Source organism: Danio aesculapii, chromosome 16, assembly GCF_903798145.1.
Source record: "Danio aesculapii chromosome 16, fDanAes4.1, whole genome shotgun sequence".
Taxonomy (NCBI): Eukaryota; Metazoa; Chordata; class Actinopteri; order Cypriniformes; family Danionidae; genus Danio; species Danio aesculapii.
The window spans coordinates 40,077,842-40,099,235 of NC_079450.1; the positions used below are offsets into that span (position 1 = coordinate 40,077,842).

Below are 21,394 nucleotides of genomic sequence, written 5' to 3' on the forward strand. Positions count from 1 at the left end.
ATCTTGTACATATCATGCTTTTTAAAAGACTACAAATATTTTACTGCAGTAATCATGTTTTGTTAAATAGTTTGTTTATAAAAGCTAGATTGTTTGCACTGGTTTATTCTGCCTTTTTTTTACAGACTATGTACTGCATTCAGCTCCATAAATATATATGGCATAAATCATATGAATATTTTAGTGAATAACCTAAATATTAACTCAAATAAGTCTCACAGACTTGTAATAAAATAATAATCATCTTTGATCCTGCCACCCTAAAGGTTTCCTAACAAATTAAGTTAAAAAAAACAATTTTATCAAATAATTATAATATGTTTTATATGATTACAATTTTTTTTTCCCTGTCAAGCCGTTTATGCAGAAATTTTAAAAAGTGACATTGATGTACCTGCTCTTTCTGGGAAACTTCTACTTAAAGTGTAGCTCACTTATTTTAGGGATGTCTTTTTGTTTAATCTTTTGAATTAAAGTGATTTTTAAAAAATGCTTTCATTATCCAAAATAATCTTAATCATAGTTTAAGACTTAATCAAAACACCTTGTTTTTTTGTGTTTTTTTTGGGGAGTGGGGTTCCAGAAAGCTGGTTTAACTTACCATCCGCTAAACCCTGAACTCTCGGTTGATTAACCCAAGACGTGCTGACCGTGAGTATGTCGATTCCAAAACAGCTGATAAGATTCAGTAGAATCAACCTCCTGAAGATAACCGTGAGTTAATGCGCATGCACGGGGCATACCTGAAGGAATTTTCAGTAGATCGCTGAATTCACGAGTCACCATAGAAAGTTACGATGAGAATAAATTGCAAAGCACTTTACAAAGAGAGAGAGGAAGAGGAAAAAAAATCTTTATACAAGATTTGAACTCGCTCCACTGTGAGCACTGTTATTCTTTAATGGCGCACTGACCACTATGCTATTGCAGTGTTCTGAAAAGTCTGTGTAATGATAGGCAGAGGTTTATGGCCAAGGAACTGTACAAAACTGTATAAAACAGTTCAGTGCCAGGCATACTGTACAGATGGTCCAACAAGCTATTGCCACATTGTACAGTAAATGCCCTGACACAAAAACAAAGAGCTGGACTGAATGTTTTCTATGGTAAGCGCAGACCCGCGGTTTGTCACGTTTGATTTCAAAAGGTTAAATACATTAACGATTTTTTTTTTAAATGACAACGCTCATTCAAATATTCATTTGGATATAAAAAAAACCTATGCACTTATAACCCATATAAACTCATATATCTGTGCTTCTACCTATAAATTAAATTTATACTTTTTCTAAAACTTGGAACATAATTCAAGTTCGAAGGGGTTAATTTATTAAAAGACAGCCTCAGAATTATTCAAAATATCATCTTTTACATTCAACAGGACCAAGAAACTCGGGTTTAGAACAACTTAGTGTACGCAAAAAAATTAATAAACTTTCTTTTTTGGGTGAGCAATACTTATAATGATTTCATATATATATATATATATATATATATATATATATATATACATTCATATATACATTCATTTTGTTTTTGTCTTAGTCCCTTTATTAATCCGGGGTCACCACAGCGGAATGAACCGCCAAGTTATCCAGCATATGTTTTACACAGCGGATGCCCTTCCAGCCACAACCTATCTCTGGGGAACATCCATACACACTCACCCACACTCATACACTACTCACAATTTAGCCTACCCAATTCACCTGTACCACATGTCTTTGAACTGTGGGGGAAACCAGAGCACCCTGAGGAAACCCACGCGAACGCAGGGAGATCATGCAAACTCCACACAGAAACGCCAACCGACCCAGCCAAGTCTCGAACCGGCAACCTTCTTGCTGTGAGGTGACAGAACTACCTACTGCGCCAATGCGTTGCCATATAAAATAATATAGAAGTATAATAAATAATAATATAAATTAATAATAAATAAAAATATATATATATGATATACAACTATGCGTATTAATGTCAGATCTGCATAACATCAAGCATACATCTTGATGACGGCTCTGCATTTTTGCACACTCAAATTAGTATACAATAAATTCCATATGCAAATTGAACCGACCCCAAAAAGATTTAGGATATAATACTATGATTATTAATGTCATATCTGCGTAACATCATGCATGCATCTCCTTAATGATGGCTCTGTTTTTTGCACACTCAAATTAGCATACAATAAATTCCCTATGCAAATTGAACCCACCCCAAAAAGCTATGCAAAAATTTCTGACAGGAATATGTGGACGGGGATGCATGTGTAGCTGCACGCTGTGTCTCTCTCCACTCAGGCTGTGATTCTGTCCGTTTCATTATTTACCCTTGTCAGAGTGGCGGATCGGATTTCTGGGATCAGCTTTGGGTTTCTCACTCACGCAGCATTCTTTTACATGCAGGCCTTTCTGTCAGTAGCTCACTTGCTAACAAAGGTGCACATGCGTTCCTTCACTCACTACCCCTCAGCCTCTTTCCCTCAAACACACTCCGCAAAGAAATCACACACACCTATTATTGAGCTTGTGGTGGGAGGATGATTTCTAGCCACTGCTGAAACCACGTTGTAACTCATTATCTTGTTCTTTATCAAGCCCACAATAAATATTATAGTCTAGACTGAACAGCGCAACCAGGGCTTGTAGAATCCCATCATGGGATTAAATCTAGGAGCCCTGATCTATATTTGTGATAGAAGAGAATGAATAACGAATATTGATGGTTATTAAAGACAAATGTCCAAAATATGGACAAGAAAAACTCATTTAAAAAAATGTGACAATGCTTTTTATAAAATAAACAATGATAGCCGAATATCTCAAATATGTGTATCATTTCCTCCCAAAAAAAAACTGTAGAGATGAACACAGGAGGTAGGGAAAGTGTTTTTATTCGTTTAACTCTCTACTGCATGGTGTTGCCATATAGCAACATGATATTTATGTTCATTTCCCTGCCACTGTTTCTTTAAGGCATCCGCTGCATAAAACATATACTGGATAAGTTGGCGGTTCATTCCACTGTGGCGACCCCAGATTAATAAAGGGACTAAGCCGAAAAGAAAATGAATGAATGAATGAATGTTTGTTTCTTTAAGACCAAGACTTTAAGACTCTTTTTTTGGAAAGAGAAGACCTTAGTTTAGCCAATTATGTTCTTTGGTTAAGTCACATGACATGCAGTGTTTTTCTGCGGCGGGATTTCTGGCAGGCTTGGGTTTATTGTGAGTAGTTGCTGAATCCAAATATAAACGTCAATAAAAACAAAGGATCAACCCATGTCAGATCCACAAAAAAATCTGAGACATCACCTCCAGTAAGTTATGATGACATACTCACAACTCAAAAATTTTTTATCAAATAAATTTTTGTAAATCGATCAAATGTGTGCTGCCAAATGCCAAAGGTCAGTTGTGATCTTTTAAGTTGTAACAATAACAACATGAATTCTAGTAAAATATTGTTCATTAGTCATATATCAATGGCATTAGCGTTATGGATAAAATCAAATTTTAATGGCAATACGTTTCATTGGATATAAATACAGGGAACAGTGTATTAGCGAGCACCACCATGTTCTACGGTAAGTGAAAGAAGAAAAGGACAGAACTGGCTCTTCCTGCAGATGAAAGTGAGGATGAGATGGGTTTTATTGACCATGAGAATGATGCAGATTGAACATTTCATAAGAGCAGGGATGTAGACTGTTCAAGTAAGTTAGCTCTGAGGCAGATAAGACAGGCGTAGTATAGTATAATATTTAAAGAGTAGCTGCATAATTTTGATGCATCTGGATATATTAGACTTGTTATTTATTTGTTATAATATTTACTGGAGAAAATATTTATATTTACTGCATGTTGTATACATGATAATACAATATTATGATTGTTTTCAATTATATTCAGAAAAAAAGAATGGAATAAATGAAAGCTGTTGGAATATGAGTTGTTGGAAAGTATGCATAAGGTGTCATTTATAAGTTCTGTGTTAAAGCTTATAATTCTGCAACACCAATAAATCAAAACAAACAATAACATCATTAATTATAAGGAAAATCTTACATTTGAATTTTCAAAGTTTGATCTACTAGACATTGCTGCCATATGGCAACATATCATGAAGCACCTTGAAAAAATTCAAAAAAATTTTTTACAGCACTTCAAGTTAAGCCATTTTATGAAAAGAAAAACAGTCAAATATTTTTTTCATACAGATCTATCATAATGAGTGCAGTAGTTAATATAGATCGGCTATGAAGTGCGCGTTTGCATCATCAATAATTAAGAGTGCCGGTGAAATGGATATAAAAAAACGACACTAGAGGTAATTTGAAAAAAAAATTGCATTTTGATACAGCTGTAAATCAGTTTACTGTTGAAATTCAACATTTTAACCCAACTGGTTGAGTTATTAAATAGATAACCCAAAAAAGGTTAGAAATAACACAACATAGCATCAAATATTAAACACAACTCATTGAGTTATTAAATAAATATCCCAATAAAGGTTAAAAAAAATTCAACAAAAAACAAATATTTTTAACTCAACAATTGTTAAAATGGATTAAATTAATAACTCACTTTTTTCAGAGTGTAGTTTCATGTGGTTTTGAAAAACATTTAAAGTATTTAAAATACGTTTTACTTTGGTTTAGTTTAATAACTGAATAATGCCTAATGTCACATGGTATAACAATAAAGAAAATCGTTTTTTAAATATCGTGAATAAAATGGAGGGTGAAACAGTGGCTCAGTAGTTAGCACTGTCACCTCACAGAAAGAAGTTGGCTGGTTCGAGTCCCGGCTGAGTCAGTTGGCATTTCTGTGTGGAATTTGCATGTTCTCCCCGTGTTTGCGTGGGTTTCCTCCGGGTGCTCCGGTTTCCCCCACTGTCCAAAGACATGAGCTGAATAAAATAAATTGGCCATGGTGTATGTGTGTGAATGTGTTTGGATGTTTCCCAGTACTGGGTTGCAGCTGAAAGGGCATACACTATGTGATACATATGATAAGTTGGCGGTTCATTCTGCTGTAGCGACTCCTGATGAATAAAAGGACTAAGCCAAAGGAAAATAAATGAATAAAATGGATGGATGAAATATATTTAAATCTCTTTCCATCCACCCATAACTCATAATTACATAAAATCTTGAATATCACACAAATCCGATTTGTTTTTCAAATCCAATCTAAAGGACGTGCACCATCATTTCACAAGTGCTGAAATGTGATCTGTTTTTTCGGACAGTGTAGTCAATATCTGGTGTATCGTTTGCTATGGTAATGATGTAAGCATCACCATAATGCTGAGATACTTTCTTCTAGCCAGCGTTGTTATTATTGTGGAAAAAGAGGAAGAATAAACCTGAACATGAGTTGCATGCATACATGCTTAGAACATTTAAAAACATGCATAAAGCAAATAATCAACAATGTGTCTTGAACGCCTCTATAGTTTCTTCATTTGTAATTAACTGTAAAGTGAATGTCACGCGGTTCAATATCTGGGGCAAAGGTGAACATCTCAAATGACAAAATACGTGAAATCTGATCTGACCGTGCAGACTGCAAATCAGATTTTAATTGGATTTCAAGCCAACACAAATGCTCGGGTTCAGGTTTTGTAAAAACACAGCTATTGCAAATATAAACAAATCATGCCTTTTTTAAAGATTATTTAATGATTAAACCTGTATATTATTTCATATGTTTCAGTGATTATATTTAACATCTAATTTATTTGTATTAAATATTTATTTAGTAAGTCATTTATTCATTTTCTTTTCGGCTTAGTCCCTTTATTAATCTGGGGTCGCCACAGCGGAATGAACCGGCAACCTATCCAACACATGTTTTACGCAGCGGTTGCCCTTCCAGCCACAACCCATCCCTTGGAAACATCCATACACACTCATTCACACTCATACACCACGGACAATTTAGCCTTCCCAATTCACCTGTACCGCATGACTTTGGACTGTGGAGAAAACCCACGCGAACGCAGGAAGAACATGCAAACTCCACACAGAAACGCCAACTGACCCAGCCGAGGCTAGAACCAGCGACCTTCTTGCTGTGAGGCGACAGCACAACCTACTGCACCACTGCGTTGCCTTATTTAGCAAGTTTTGCTATAAAAGATATGTATCTTGTTTAGCGAATGTAAACTAATTAAAAACACTATTTGTGTGTGTGTGTGTGTGTGTGTGTGTGTGTGTGTGTGTGTGTGTGTGTGTGTGTGTGTGTGTGTGCGTGTGTGTGTGTGTGAGTGTGTTTATAGTCAATGTATTTTGGTGCATTTAAACTAAACAGATTTATTAAACTGATATATTTATTAAAATAATATTTTAGTCACCAAACATATTCAGAAATAGAAAGATAATACTATTAAATTCAAGCAAAATATTGCAAAAAATTCTACCTACAAAATAAAAATGTTCTAATAAATCTATTGAATTACTCTCAACTGAGTGTCTGCGTTTGGTTGTTGTCCGAAGGGGATCTGTTACATACATTTTTTTAGTTTGTTTGTTCCCCCTGAGAAATTCACCACCCATGACCTTATTTTGTTTATTATGCCCATAATTGTTTTCCCCTAGACTTGGGCCGCAATAATTGGGGGCTCGTCCGGGATAGAGCTAGTGATGTGATGCTCTGAGTTTGGTGTGTATTCAGCATTAGTTTTTTTTTTTTCATTATGTCCCCTCAAGTATTGCAATTTTTATGATAATGTGTGGATATTTATTTTTACTCTGCATTAAAAATGTTAAATTACACAGATTGAAGTATTTTGTAAAACAGCAGAATGTATCTTGGTTCATTTAAACAAAACAGATTTATTAAACTGATATATTTATTAAAATAATATTTTAGACACCAAATTTATTTAGAAATGGAAAGATAATACAATTAAATTCAAGCAAAATATAGCAAAAAAAGAAAATCTACAAAATTTAAATTTTCTAATGAATTTATTCAATTACCCTCAACTGAGTGTCCGCGTTTGGTAGTCGACCGAAGGGGATCTTTTCCATAAGTTTTTTTGTTTGTTTGCTTGTTTCCCCCGGAGAAATCCACCACCCATGACCTTATTTTGTTTATTATACCCATAGAACTTTCCCCCAGACATGGGGCACAATGATTGGGGACTCGTCCAGGATAGAGCTTGATGCTTTGAGTTTGGTGTGTACTCAGCATTCCTGTTTTTTTCATTATGTCCCCTCAAGTACTGTAATTTTTATGACAATATGTGGACATTTATTTTCGAGATTGAAGTATTTTGTAAAACTGCAGAATGTATTTTGGTGCATTTGAAAAAAACAGATTTATTAAACAGATATATTTATTAAAATAATATTTTAGCCATCTAACATATTTAGAAATTGAAAGATAATACAACTAAATGCAAGCAAAATATTGCAAGAAAAAAAATACAACCTAAAAAGTTCAACTAAATTTCTTAATTTTTTTTTTGCTTCTCTTCATTTTTCCTCTTATTTTAAATCTGTATTTAATATTTTTTATAACATATAAAATTGGGTGTACTAGGTTTTGGACTGTTATCTAAGTTATTTTGTTAGATAAGCTCCAGATTTGGCTTCAGTACTGACTAATCTAATGTATATGCACAGATATGATATTATATAGCTTCCTATTAAAAATAGGAATTTAAAAGATAGAATTGTGAGGGACGTACTTATATATTCTGAGCACTGTATGTGTGTGTGTGCGTGTGTGTGTGTTCATTAAACACCAAAAAACAACTGCTTTATTTGAAAGTCTGAGCACACAGCTTTGGTTAGTTAGTGTTCAATCTGTAAATATGCACCCTGGAATCCTCCACTTTTTCATCATTGTTGTGGAGACGTCTTTTCTTCTCCTCCCTCCAATGTCCCCCTTCCCCTCGTCCCCTGAGAGTGCTGGAGGTCTAATTGATATGGAGCTCATGGTACGGCTTGATGACTGGGATTAGGGGAGTGAGGCAGAGCACAGCACAAATATTATTTTAGCCACATGGCTCTGTGTTTAAAACTACACCGACGCGTTTGCCAAGTCATGCGTCCTGCCTAATACACTAATCAAAGACAGACGCGACAAGAATGTATGTGTGTGTGTGGCACCTGGTTTTCGTCACATTGTGGGGACTAAATGTTACGGTTGCCGAGAAAGACCAAATGCACAGCAAGTTACGAATGCATGTGCAAATAGAAAAACACTAACAAATTAAAGAAATATCTTTATCAGCCTGACAACACACAAGGCTCTATTTTAACAATCTAGGTGCAAAGTCTAAAGTGCATGGCGTAAAAGCATTAAGGCCATGTCTGAATCCACTTTTGCTATTTTAAGAATGGAAAAATAAAGTTTGCGCCCTGGCACATGGTCTAACAGAATTGTGCTTATTCTCTTGGGTGTATGGGTGTGTTTTGAGCATAACGTGCATTAATCCAATCAGAGAATCATCTCACATTCCCTTTAAGAGTCAGTTGTGTCGCATTATGGCGCATTTGCTATTTACATGCCGACTTTGCAAGTGGAACAAGCAAACAAGAAAATAGTTAAACAAACCATCTGAAGTGTGAGGATAAAGAACGAGCCTCCTCCATTCAGCCTCTTTACTTTCTCTTTACTTTTACTCTTTACTTTACTCCTTTACTTTCGTGGATGAAGAAATGGTGTTGTTCGCACTCCACCGAAGACATCCATTAGCCTACACATTTGATTTAGTTTGTTAAGCGCAAAGATTTGGTTCAAAACTATTTCTGAATTCCTTTCTAGTTTTCAGCAAATTAATAAATGAACAATAGTAACGAAGTGTGGTCAAAAAACTGAGTTATATCCGAACACATGTCCTATGCCCCATATGGTCCTAAACCCGACGGGTGGACACATCTAAGCTTGTTTTTATTAAAACAAATATAAATATGCAGACAATAAATAATACTGATACTAATAATAACATTATACAAAAGCAAGTTGTTATAAATAAACTGAAAAAGCCCCCTGAGGTGAAGAAGGCATGGAGGCAGAGGTTTTATATTTATGTAGAAAATAATAATTTTTGTAACATTTTAATCCTTTTAATTTTTTTTTTTATTTGTTAAGATATTTGTGTATTGCTGTACATCCTGTGTGAATTAAGCAATGTGTAAGCATTTAAGGTGCACAACTAACATACTCTGCGCTGGACTTTAGACCTGCATTCAGCTGACCAATTGCACAGTCTATTTTAGTTCCTCAAAATAGCAACATGCCAAAGATGTGCCTTAACACACCTAATTTCTAGGCACACACATTTCTAGGCACACACAGTACACCCATGAGTCCACAAAGTGATGCAAATAGATTTACTATTTAAACAACATGGTGCAAAACAGGAAAATTAGGGTTGCGCTGGTCTGAAAATAGCAACAAACACGTCAAGTCTTATTTCTCTTATTTCTCTCAATTCAATTTCTCATACAAAACAGAAATGTGCTCATACAAAACAAAAATGTGCTGGAAAATTACAGACCACAACGGAAATGTGTCAGGGGACCCCAAGAATGCCGAACATTTTTTGTTGGTACAAATATATATGTTGTTGGTACAAATATATGTACAACATCCTGATAGTACAAATATATGCACAACAAGGAACCATATGATCAGGAAATTAAAATAAACTGAAAAACTAGGGATATCCAGATACGATCACGTGATCGGAAATCGGGCCCGATCATGCAGTTTCAGACTCATTACCTCCCAATCAGGACCATATATATATATATATATATATATATATATATATATATATATATATATATATATATATATATATATATATATATATATATATATATATATATATATATATATATATATATAAATTATATATATATATATATATATATATATATATATATATATATATATATATATATATATATATATATATATATATCATTATTCTCATTCTCATAATATGTTTAACACATCTATAGTTATGCGGTGGCACAGAGTTGACTTTCTTCACTTCACACAGAAACAGCAATGCATGCGGCATGACATCACTTTGTTGCAGAGACGCTATTGGTTAAATGCTGGCAAAGTAGAACACAAAAGCAGCTTGAAGCGGAAAGCGCAAGTATGTCTGTGGTCTGGAGGTATTATAAAGTTGATAACGACAACATTGCCATAGCAAACTGTGAGATACGTAAACTTGGGATTGCCAGCAGGGTATTTTAAGTTGAGGTGCTATTTGTTTTTATATTAGATTTTTTTTTATATATTTACGGTTGCACTAGGCCAAAAGTGAAGAATTTATGTTATTTAGTACTTGATTGTTCAAGCTACCTCACAGAAGTGCTCTGTTTGTAAACAGAGGTGTTGATTGTTAAAATAAGGTGAATTAAATAAAAAAATAAGGAACATCCTTTTTCATGTATTATAGAAGTATCGTAATGTATTATAGAAGTATCGGATCAGGTATCAGTATCGGTAGATACACAAAATCAAATGACAAAAAACCTGATCAGGACATCCCTAAAAAAGTCTCAGGTCTCCGACAACACCATTGACTCGAAACAGGAAGTAGCCATGTGTGTTTCCCACATACATTTCTATTGTGGTCTGCACGTTTTACAGCTTGTTTCTCTATTTGCATGTGTTGTGAAAATTTGCGCTCGTGTGGGTTGTCAAATTGATGATGTCAAGTTCACAATTTGTTAGGCTGGGTTCGCACCAAATGTGGGTTCGGACAAATTATTGTCACATGGCACAAATGACTCGGAATGCTCAACTAAAACATCCCATGAGTAAAATTGTTACCACTAACATTTATTTAATTACTTTTGTTGTGCACTGTATTGTATCTTTTTCCTTGTCACGCCTTCTTCTCCGATCTTCTTGTTTTTTGTTATCCCATAGGCTCCCATTTTTATGTTGTCTGGCTCTGATTGGCTGCTGGTCACTGAGAGCTATAAAATGGAACCTCCAGCAGAGTTCGAGGAGCTAATTTTTGGTGCGACGGTTGCTGAGAGTGAAGAGAACTCCTGGATTTCCCTACTCCTCCGGATGACAACCAAACTTTAATATTGTCCAAATGTCCACGTATGCTTGCAACTCTTTTTTTTGAGTTTGAGCTTGTACGGGGTGGCCTGCCTATTTATTTTGATTACTTTTGACTTTGTTTATGTGTGAGGGAGGAAGGTTAGCCTCCTGTATTTTTCTGTAAAGACTTACAGGTTATTTAGTTTATTTACTTTGCAGATTCTTTTGTTTGTTATTATGGCCTGTGGCCACCCTGAAGAGATGCTCATTCAAATTGCTACTTTTTTCTACAATCCGTGTCTGTGTTTGGTTGTCGACTGACGGGGATCTTTTACATAAGTTTTTTTTTTGTTTGTTTGTTTCCCTTGGGAAATACACCACCCATGATCTTATTTTGTTTATTATGCCCATAGTTTTTTCCCCTAGACTTTTGCCGTAATAATTGGGGGCTCGTCCGGGATAGAGCTAGTGACGTGATGCTGGTGACGTGATGTTTGGTGTGTACTCAGCATTAGTGTTCATTAGTATTTTCATTATGTCCCCACAAGTATTGCAATTTTTATGACAATGTGTGGACATTTATTTTTGTTCCCCATGAAAAATGTTAAATTACACAGATTGAAGTATTTTGTAAAACAGCAGAAAGTTTCCTGTGGGGGTTTGGTTTAGGGTTAAGGGGTCAGAATACGCAGTTCCTAAAGTATTAAAATCTCACACATACTTGTATATATGGTTTATAGGGACACTCCTCAGGTATACTGTATATTTAACACCTTAATAAAGTACAACTAGTCATACACATGTCATTATACAACCCTGTAAACCACACAAACCTGTACACAGGCACATTCCAACTACACACATGTTGGGTTTTCATGCTTTCTGGGGGCTTCCCATAGACATAGTGTGTGTCTATGTGTGTGTTGTGTGTGTCTGGTCTGTCTCACCTGACAGCATGTTGTCATTTTTGATGGAGGGGAATTTTAGGGTCATCTCATGCTTGTGCCGATGAATCATTAGATGATCCTCCGTCGGGAATCTCTGAAAAAACATGGAGAAAAAAATGGTTGCAATTTAATCAAACCAAACACTCTAAAGGGCTTGCTTTCTTTCCATTCTGTGTTCTTGAAAAACCCAATCTTACAATTAGTGCTTCTATTGAGCAAAGTTATTTTGCCAATGCTATACTTACTGACTTGTACAACAAGACTGTGCCTTAGGCATAAACTGTCTGAAAAGATTACAATAACACCCTTCTGATTGGAAATACCTTCTCATTATGGTAATTATGTTATCTTAATTGGTGTTAAAAAGCAGATGAAAAGAATATTGTATTATTGTAAATGGTTCACATGAACTGACGTGCGCAGACAGATTGCGACAGGCCTTGTTTAATTGAGGAGCGGTTGAAAACAGGTGGATTGAGATCTGCAAATGGGTCTCAGGTGTGTTATAATTGCAGAAAGGAGGAAATAGTAAAAAATAAATATACTTTGTGAGCTATAGCACTGAAATATATATGTTTTATAAAACAGCAGCTTTTTCTACATACTTTTTACATAAGTAAATTGTCCCATCAAATCCATATTCTGAAGCATAAAAATGTTAATTTATATTTATTTCTAATATAGAGTGCTTTTTATAGGAAAATTATGGGTAGTACTTTTCATAAATATGTTAAATTAGTTTTTATTTTATAGACTCTTTTATTTGAATTTATGTTGGTTTTAGCTTTGAGGTTTTAGTAAAATGTAATTGTTGAATCTTTATGTATCATTTGTTGATGACATTTTAAAATAAAGTTAACTCTTTAACATTGATTGAAAATGAGCAATACATGAGATCACATGAGTTTTGTGTTTATTAATCTGTTTATTAATGAGATGACAATTCTTTCATTATTTACTCTTCCTTAACTTGTCCCAAACCTGTTTGAGTTTCTTTCTTCTGTGAAACACAAAAGAAAATATTCTGAAGAAAGCAGAAAACTTTGACTTGACATTGGTTTTTTAACTATGGAAGTCAATGGTTACAGGTTTCCAATATTCTTCAAAATATCTTCTTTTGTGTTCAATAGAATATAGAAACACAAAAATGTTTATAGCCATTAGAGGAAGAGTAAATAATAAGCAAAGTTTCTTTTTTGGGTGAATCATACTTTAATCTTTGTGAATGTATAAAATAATGCAGCTTTTTGTTATCAGTTAGCTCAAGTCCATTTTTTATTTAAACAGACACATTAATGTGTGTTATTAAATATTAGAATGGAATATGACCTAACAAATTGATGTATAACTATTCTTTAATCGTAAGTACAATATGCTTACATTACAGTCTTAATTTTGTGCTGTCTCAGATATGGACATTGGATTATTCGGAGATGAAATATAATTTTTTGTAGTTTTTTTCTGGAGTATTTTCCTTTTAAACCTGCTTTAATACAGTTTAATTTTATTTTTTTATTTTTTTATTTCTTTTCCTGTATGATTATTTTGTGATCTTGTTTATGTAAAGCACTTTGAATTACCATTGTGTATGAAATGTGCTATATAAATAAACTTTACTTGCCTTGCCCTAGTGTTCATTCATTTTCTTTTCATCTTAGTGCCTTTATTAATCTGGGGTCGCCACACCGGAATAAACCGCCAACTTATCCAGCATGCCCTCCCCTCTCCCATCACTGGGAAACATCCATACACACTCATTTACACACATACGCGGTGAGAATTTTAGCTTCCCAATTCACCTATACCGCATGTCTTTAGACTTGTGGGGGAAACCGGAGCACCCACAGGAAACCCACGCCAACATGGGGAGGGCATGCAAACTCTACACAGAAATACCAACTGACCCAGCCAAGGCTCGAACCAGCGACCTACTTGCTGTGAGGTGATCATGCTACCCACTACAGGTTTAAAGTTATTTGACTACTGTGAAATACTGTAGTTACATTCCTACATCACAATATATTACATTATATTATAATATAGTATACATTATATTTAATTTAGATAAAGTGTTTTATATCATGTTTATTATTATTATTATTATTATTACTATTATTATTATTATTACTACTACTACTACTACTACTACTACTATCATCATCGCCATTCATTATTATTTATTTATATATTTGTTTTATTTTTATATTATTATTACTAATACTATTATTATTATTGTTGTTGTTATTGTTATTATTAATTTTATTATTACTACTATTATTATTATTATTATCATTATTGTTGTTGATAATAATTTAATTATCATCATTATTATCATCATTATTATAATGATAATTATTATTATTATTATTGTTGTTGTTGTTCCTGTTGCTGTTGTTGTTTATATTATTATTATCATCATCATCATCATCATCATCATCATCATTATTATTAATTATTATTGTTATTACTATTATTATTGTTATTAATTATTAATTATTATATTTATTACTATTATTATTATTTTTAATAATTGAATTATTACTGTTATTATTATTAATAATAATTATTATATTATTAGGGGCAGCACAGTGGCGCGGTGGGTTGCACCATCGCCTCACAGCAAGAAGGTTGATGGTTTGAGCCTCGGCTGGGTCAGTTGGCATTTCTGTGTGAAGTTTGCATGTTCTCCTTGTGTTGGCGTGGGTTCCCCCCGGGTGCTCCGGTTTACCCCACAGTCCAAAAACATGTGGTATAGGTGAATTGGGTTAGCTAAATTTACTGTAATGTATGTGTGAATAAGTATATGGATGTTTTCCAATGACAAGTTGCAGCTGAAAGGGCTTCTGCTGCATAAAACATATGCTTGATAAGTTGGCGGTTCATTCCGCTGTGGCGACCCCAGATGAATAAAGGGACTAAGCCGAAAAGAAAATGAATGAAAGAATGATATTATTATTATCAATTAATTTTTTTATTTGTTACACCTTCACTGTTAGTTACTTTGTTAAAACTCTGTTGGGAACCATTATGTTGAAGGAACCAGGAACCATGCATTTTAAAAATGACAGTTTTTAAAATTATTTCCCATGTCTATGGGGATTCCACCTCAGCCAAAGAAACCCCAATCCAAGTATTCATATGAAACCCCACTGGATGCCATTTGCCTCAACAGGATAGTGTTTCACTGTTGTTGTCTGTGGTGCCGTTTCACATTGAGCTGAAGTTCTCTCGAGTTACAGGACCGTTCGTCTTTGCCTTTGTCTCAGACTCACCTGAGAACAGCCCGGGGCGCTGCACACATACGGCCTTTCCTGCTCCGAGTTCATCACTGTCACTGGCTCCTCATACACCTAAACACAAAGCAGAAATCAGGGGCGCCTCCAGGACTTCAAAATATAAAGACCCATGCTCACATTATGTCACTAACGCATTGTGTGCCAGAGATAGAAAACTCTGCGGTTCGGGAAGACACTGCTACAAAATCTCAGTGAGTATTTGGTGTCTTGAGAGCTGGGAGAGGATAGTCAGAGCTGGCGAGGTTTAAGCTCTGTTCACACCAAGCATGATAATGATAAATATAATAATGATGGTTAGCACTGTTGCCTCACAGCAAGAAGGTTGCTGGTTCAAGTCCTGGCTGGGTCAGTTGGCATTTCATGCAAAAGTGGAGTTTGCATGTTCTCCCTGTGTTTGTGTGGGTTTCCTCCAGTTTCCCCCACAGTCCAAAGACATGCGCTATAAATGAATTGAATAAACTCCTGGCCGTAGTGTATGTGTATGAATGAGTGTGTATGGATGTTTCGCAGTACTGTGTTGCAGCTGGAAAGGCATCCGCTGTGTAAAACATATGCTGGATAAGTTGGCGGTTGAAACGAACACTGAGAGAACATGCAAACTCCACACAGAAATACCACCTGATCCAGCAGGGACTCAAACCAGTGACCATCTTGCTGTGAGGCGACAGTGCTAACCACTGAGCTGCTGCCACCATTTTAGTTAATTGAAATCCAAAATTCACAATAAATGTAAAAAATAAAAGGAAACAAATCTAACAACATTTACTGGTGGAAAATCTAAAGAAAAAATCTTTAAAGAAGTTCCTGTAAATTATACTTTTACAGACAAACACGTCAGTCAAGCCCATGATTATATGCAAAAACTTCTTTTATGTGTTCTAGCCTTGCTTCGCTTGGCAAAAAATGTAAACGGCATGTTCAACTACACTGTAAATACAAATCTGTTAAATTTACATTAAAACAGCACTGCAACTGATGATCAACAGTACAAATCACAAATTGTACCTCTTCCCATCAGGTAAAACCACCAACAATCAAGAATGCATGATTATATGTTGTCATGACATTGCAATCAAAAACATCATTATAATGGAAGAACAAATTCAGCCAGCAACATAACGAAAGGGTAGTCAATTTGACCAGTGTATCGTTGAGCTTTTGAAAAATTTCAAAGCCCTTTCCCAAAGTACAGTGCTCAGCATATATAAGTACACCCCTCACAAATCTATCTTTTAAATTCATATTTTTAATAGGAAGCTATACAATATTATATTTGTGCATAAACATTAGATTAGTCAGTACTGAGGCCAAATCTGGAGCTTATCTAACAAAATAACTTATGATAACGGTCCAAAAACTAGTACAGCCAAATTTATATGTTAAAGAAAAATATTAAATACAAATTTTAAAAAGAGGAAAAATCAAGAGAAGCAAAATAATTGAAAAAAATTGTTGACATTTTGTTGGTTGTAATTTTTTGTGATTTTTTGCTTGAATTTAATTATATTATCTTTCAGTTTCTAAATATGTTTGTTGACTAAAATATTATTTCAATAAATATATCAGTTTTGCGTAAACGCACCAAAATACATTGCCTATATAGTCACTGAGAAATGGATAAAAATATTCATTTTCAAAATGGGGTGTACTCAATTATGCTGAGCACTGTATATATCAGCAAATCAGCAAATCATTCTATTTGCTGAAAGACAGAAAAAGATGTGAGAAACCTCAAAATCACCCCAGAGTGAATGAAGTCCCTAACAGCACACAAAGATTAACAATGCAAAACTACAATGACCCTGGCTTTAAGCACAACAAATATGAGAAACCTTTGGTATGTCCACCTGTTCAGCAATTTCAGCTTAAAGTCAGTATTTTTCCTGAGAACGTGATGTTATTCATGCCTTCCTTTGAATTCTGTGAAAAAAACATGATGGTGCAACATTGACAGTGAAAAAAGGCCTAGATTTCATTCTGTTTGTTATGAAGAAAATGCTTCTTATGGGGGCACTATTCTATCGTTTATAGAGCACAATGATTACTTTGTACATATTTAATTCATTTAAAGGGCACTGACAAATTCAACAGATACAACTGAAACCTCTCCTAAAGGGATAGTTCACTCAAAAATGAAAATTCTGTCATCATTTGTATATATTTGTTTCAAACATGTTTATTTTCTTTCTTCTGTTAAACACAAAGGAACATATAGTGAAGAATATAGGGGGGGGTTACTTTAGCTATTTACTTACATAGTATTATTGTTCCTTCTACAGATGTCAATGGACATCTTCAGAATATCTTGTTTTGTGTTCAACAGAAGAAAGAAATTCATAAAAGTGTAGAACCACTTGAGTGTGAGTAAATCAAGCCCTTTTAAATTTTGCAGGTATTCTAATAATTTGAATAACTTTATATTTGATTCCAGACTGGTGAACTGAAATGATCTTTTTGGTTTTTGGTATTCTTGTATTTAAAGGGAAACTTCGCCCTAAACCTAAAACTCTTCCCTTGATGCAAACCGGTTTCTTTTTTCTAATGAACACAAAAGAAATTATTTGGAAAAAACCTTAAAAATTTTTTTAAAAAAGAGCAGTAACCACTGACTTCCATAGTATTTATTTTTCCTACAGTACTATGGAAGCCAATGTTTACTGGTTTGTATTGTAGCATTCTTCAAAATATCTTCTTTTGTGGTGAGTAAATAGTGAGTTTGTTTGTTTGTTTACTATCCCTTTAACCCCTTGTAACCAGCAACCTACCTTTCTGCATGCTCCATTTCTGACATATTTAACCCCTTGATGCACAAAATAGGTCTGAAGTGACAGATAGATTTTTTATATTCTGTCTTTGCAAGAAATTATTTTCATTATTCATTATGCCATAGCATTGGTGACGCAGTGGCGCAGTAGGTAGTGCTGTCGCCTCACAGCAAGAAGGTTGCTGGTTTGAGCCTTGGCTGTCCACAGTCCAAAGACATGCAGTACATGTGAATTGGTTAGGCTAAATTGTCAGTAGTGTATGAGTGTGGGTGACTGTGTGTGGATGTTTCCCAGAGATGGGTTGCGGCTGGAAGAGCATCCGCTGCGTAAAACATGTGCTGGATAAGTTGGTGGTTCATTCCGCTGTGATGACCCCGGATTAATAAAGGGACTAAGCCGAAAAGAAAATGAATGAATGAGTATTCCATAGCCAATATTTCATTTTCCTTACATACCTTTTGAATAATACATTACTGGTATGATGACAAAATATCAAAGATTTCTATTGGAGTTTTTTTTTTACCCGTATGTGCAAAATTGATGTAAAAAACTGTTTGTAAAGGAAAAAATGTTATATGATTTGTGGATGTATAAAACAGATATATGATGATTGAATCCCTGCAATAATCATTTTTTAAACTAATTTCTTTAAAAGATTCAGCAAAGAAACCCTCAACCATTATTAATACAACAGAATGAATATTGGTCGTTTTAGACCTATTTTGTGCATTTAAAAAAGACTGCATATAGCTTGAGGTTTAACAAGTAAACATAATAAAACAGTGATTTAAGAAAAATTTGACTGTGTAGTGGAAAAAACAGCACAAATCAGTATTTTTTTCTCTGTAACTTCAAGGATCGCAATGCCAAGGTACACTTGAGATACTTTTTTGTTTTATACATAGCTTGCATAGCTCTCCTGAACCCCTGTTACTGATAACAAATAATTTTTCAATAAATCTATTGTCAGTTAAGCACTTTTGACAGGTGGATTTAAAGGGATAGTTCACCCAAAAAATGAAAATTGTCATTATTTACTCACCTTTTACTTGTTTTGAACATTTATGAGTTTCTTTCTTCTGTCAAACACAGAAGAAGATATTTCGAAGACTACTTGCAACCTATAAACATGGATTTCCATAGTGTTTGTTTTTTCTTAAAACCGAAGTCATTGGTTACAGGTTTCTTCAGAATATCTTCTTTTGTGTTTAACCAAAGTAAGAAACGTGAAAGTTTTGGAATCACTTGAGGGTGAGTAAATAGTGAGTACATTTTCATTTTAGGTGCACTACCTTTTCACTGTCAAACAGTCAGCTTCTCTTCATTTAAATGCATGAGCACTTATATTTCAATGGATTCTGACTGGCTCTGAGCATTTTTATCAGCTGAAATAAATGTGCTCTAAAAATTATTCTAACAATATTATTTTTCTAATCTGTTATCATTATGGCTGTGATCTGATTCCGACACTGTAAAACCCAACAGTCAACTTTATCAAATGAAATGAGTGTAGTTAACTCAAAATTTACCGAAAGTTAATTATACTCATTTTAAAGTAGTTTTGAACTCAGCGTTGAAGGTAATGAGTTAATTAAATACCTCATTACTTAAATGGAGTAAGTTCACAGTACTCATATAGATTAGTTTTTTAACTCAAATGGTTTGTTGCAATCGGTTTCCTCAAATCGTTTGAGTTACCTTAACTTTTTGGGTTTTACAGTGTAGAATGTGAGTGGCCCTTCAGTGTAAACTTTAGGAGGGAGCTTTGAGAGGTTCAAACTGACCCCTGAAGAGTGACTGTGCTCCTGGGTCTCCATGGTGCCATTGTTGACCACAGGATAAGATGTAAAGGATCCTCTCAGTGTTGTGCGGGCAAGTCTGTGGCTAAAACCAGACACAATGCACCGAGGTCAGCGTATCAATGAACTGCCCGTCATTAGCAGCTCTTCTGACACCTAACTGCCCTTTTAATACCTCACCGGCCATGACTTTAGCGGTTCGGATCAGACAGGTCAGGGACAAATAAGAGCAAGATAAAGAAAGGAAATAACTTTTAAAATTGTGAGAAATGTTTTCTTTGTTGCTTCACACTGTGCAAATGTCATTGTTTTGGAAAAGTAGGTTCACTTTAAAAATGTAAGCGTGAGCGTGTGTATTTTGTATTTTAAAATAGTTTATGTAGATAGTTTTGATAGAATTTATTTCATTATTTATCCTTTGCATTCATTATGTGAAAGAAACATGTATCCTATTCAACCCTGGTATTTTATAATAGCATTAATATACTGTAATAAGATATGTATTTAATTATATTTCATATATTTTAATATATCTTATAAATTACAAAGTTTCTTTTATTTTAGTTGAATTCATTTGTATACAATTATTTTGAGGTGATTTTTAATATACAGTAAAGTCAGAATTATTAAAGCCCTCCTTTGATTTTTTTTCCTTTTTAAATATTTCCCAAATTATGTTTAACAGAGCAAGGAAATTTTCACAGTATGTCTGATAATATTTTGTCTTCTGGAGAAAGTCTTATTTGTTTTATTTTGGCTAGAATAAAAGCAATTTTTAATTTTTTCAAAAAACCATTTTAAGGTCAAAATGATTAGCCCCTTTAAACTAATTATTTTTTTCGATAGTCTACTGAACAAACCATCGTTATACAATAACTTGCCTAATTACCCTAACCTGCCTAGTAACCTAATTAACCTAGTTAAGCCTTTAAATGTCACTTTAAGCTGTATAGAGGTGTTTTGAAAAATATCTAGTCAAATATTATTTACTGTCATCATGGCAAAGATAAAATAAATCAGTTATTAAAAATGAGTTATTGAAACTATTATGTTTAGAAATGGGTTGAAAAAATCTTCTCTCCGTTAAACACAAATTGGGGGAAAAAATAAACAAGGTGTAATAATTCTGACTTCAACTTTATATATTTTTATTTTACTTCATTTTTACATCATTATTTTAAGCAAATAACTATAAATAAATAAATAAATAAATAAATAAACAAAGTTATTTCATCTAATTAAATAAACATCAAGAGAAAAAGAAGGTTCATGTAATTCAGATCAATTGTTAATGCTGAAATACAGTTGCCTCTATCCAATAGAGCAATAACGTGTGACAACACAGCAAACTGACAGGGTGACAAATTATGGAGAGGACAATAAAGGATAAAAGAAAATTCATTACAACGACAAACATCTGAATTGTTTCTATTCCCCATTTTGCAAGTGCTGATTAAAGTCCAATGACAAATCTCTCTCACTCTCTTCAGCTCACCATGAGAACAGGAATCCCCCGTTCAGTGCCATGATGCTGCTAAATGCCATGGAT

At 34.1% G+C, this 21,394-nt stretch overlaps 1 protein-coding gene across 1 annotated transcript in view; it reads right to left on the reverse strand.

Moving 5' to 3' along the window:
• creb5b (cAMP responsive element binding protein 5b) overlaps window positions 1–21,394 on the reverse strand; it is a 174,428-nt gene that overhangs the window by 140,176 nt on the left and 12,858 nt on the right. The window contains exons 2-3 of the mRNA XM_056476159.1: window positions 15,258–15,335; window positions 11,986–12,079 (exon numbers count right to left, since the gene is read on the reverse strand). Coding sequence (XP_056332134.1) covers window positions 11,986–12,079; window positions 15,258–15,311 — 148 coding nt within the window. The 5' untranslated portion in view covers window positions 15,312–15,335. The remainder of the gene's footprint in view (window positions 1–11,985; window positions 12,080–15,257; window positions 15,336–21,394) is intronic.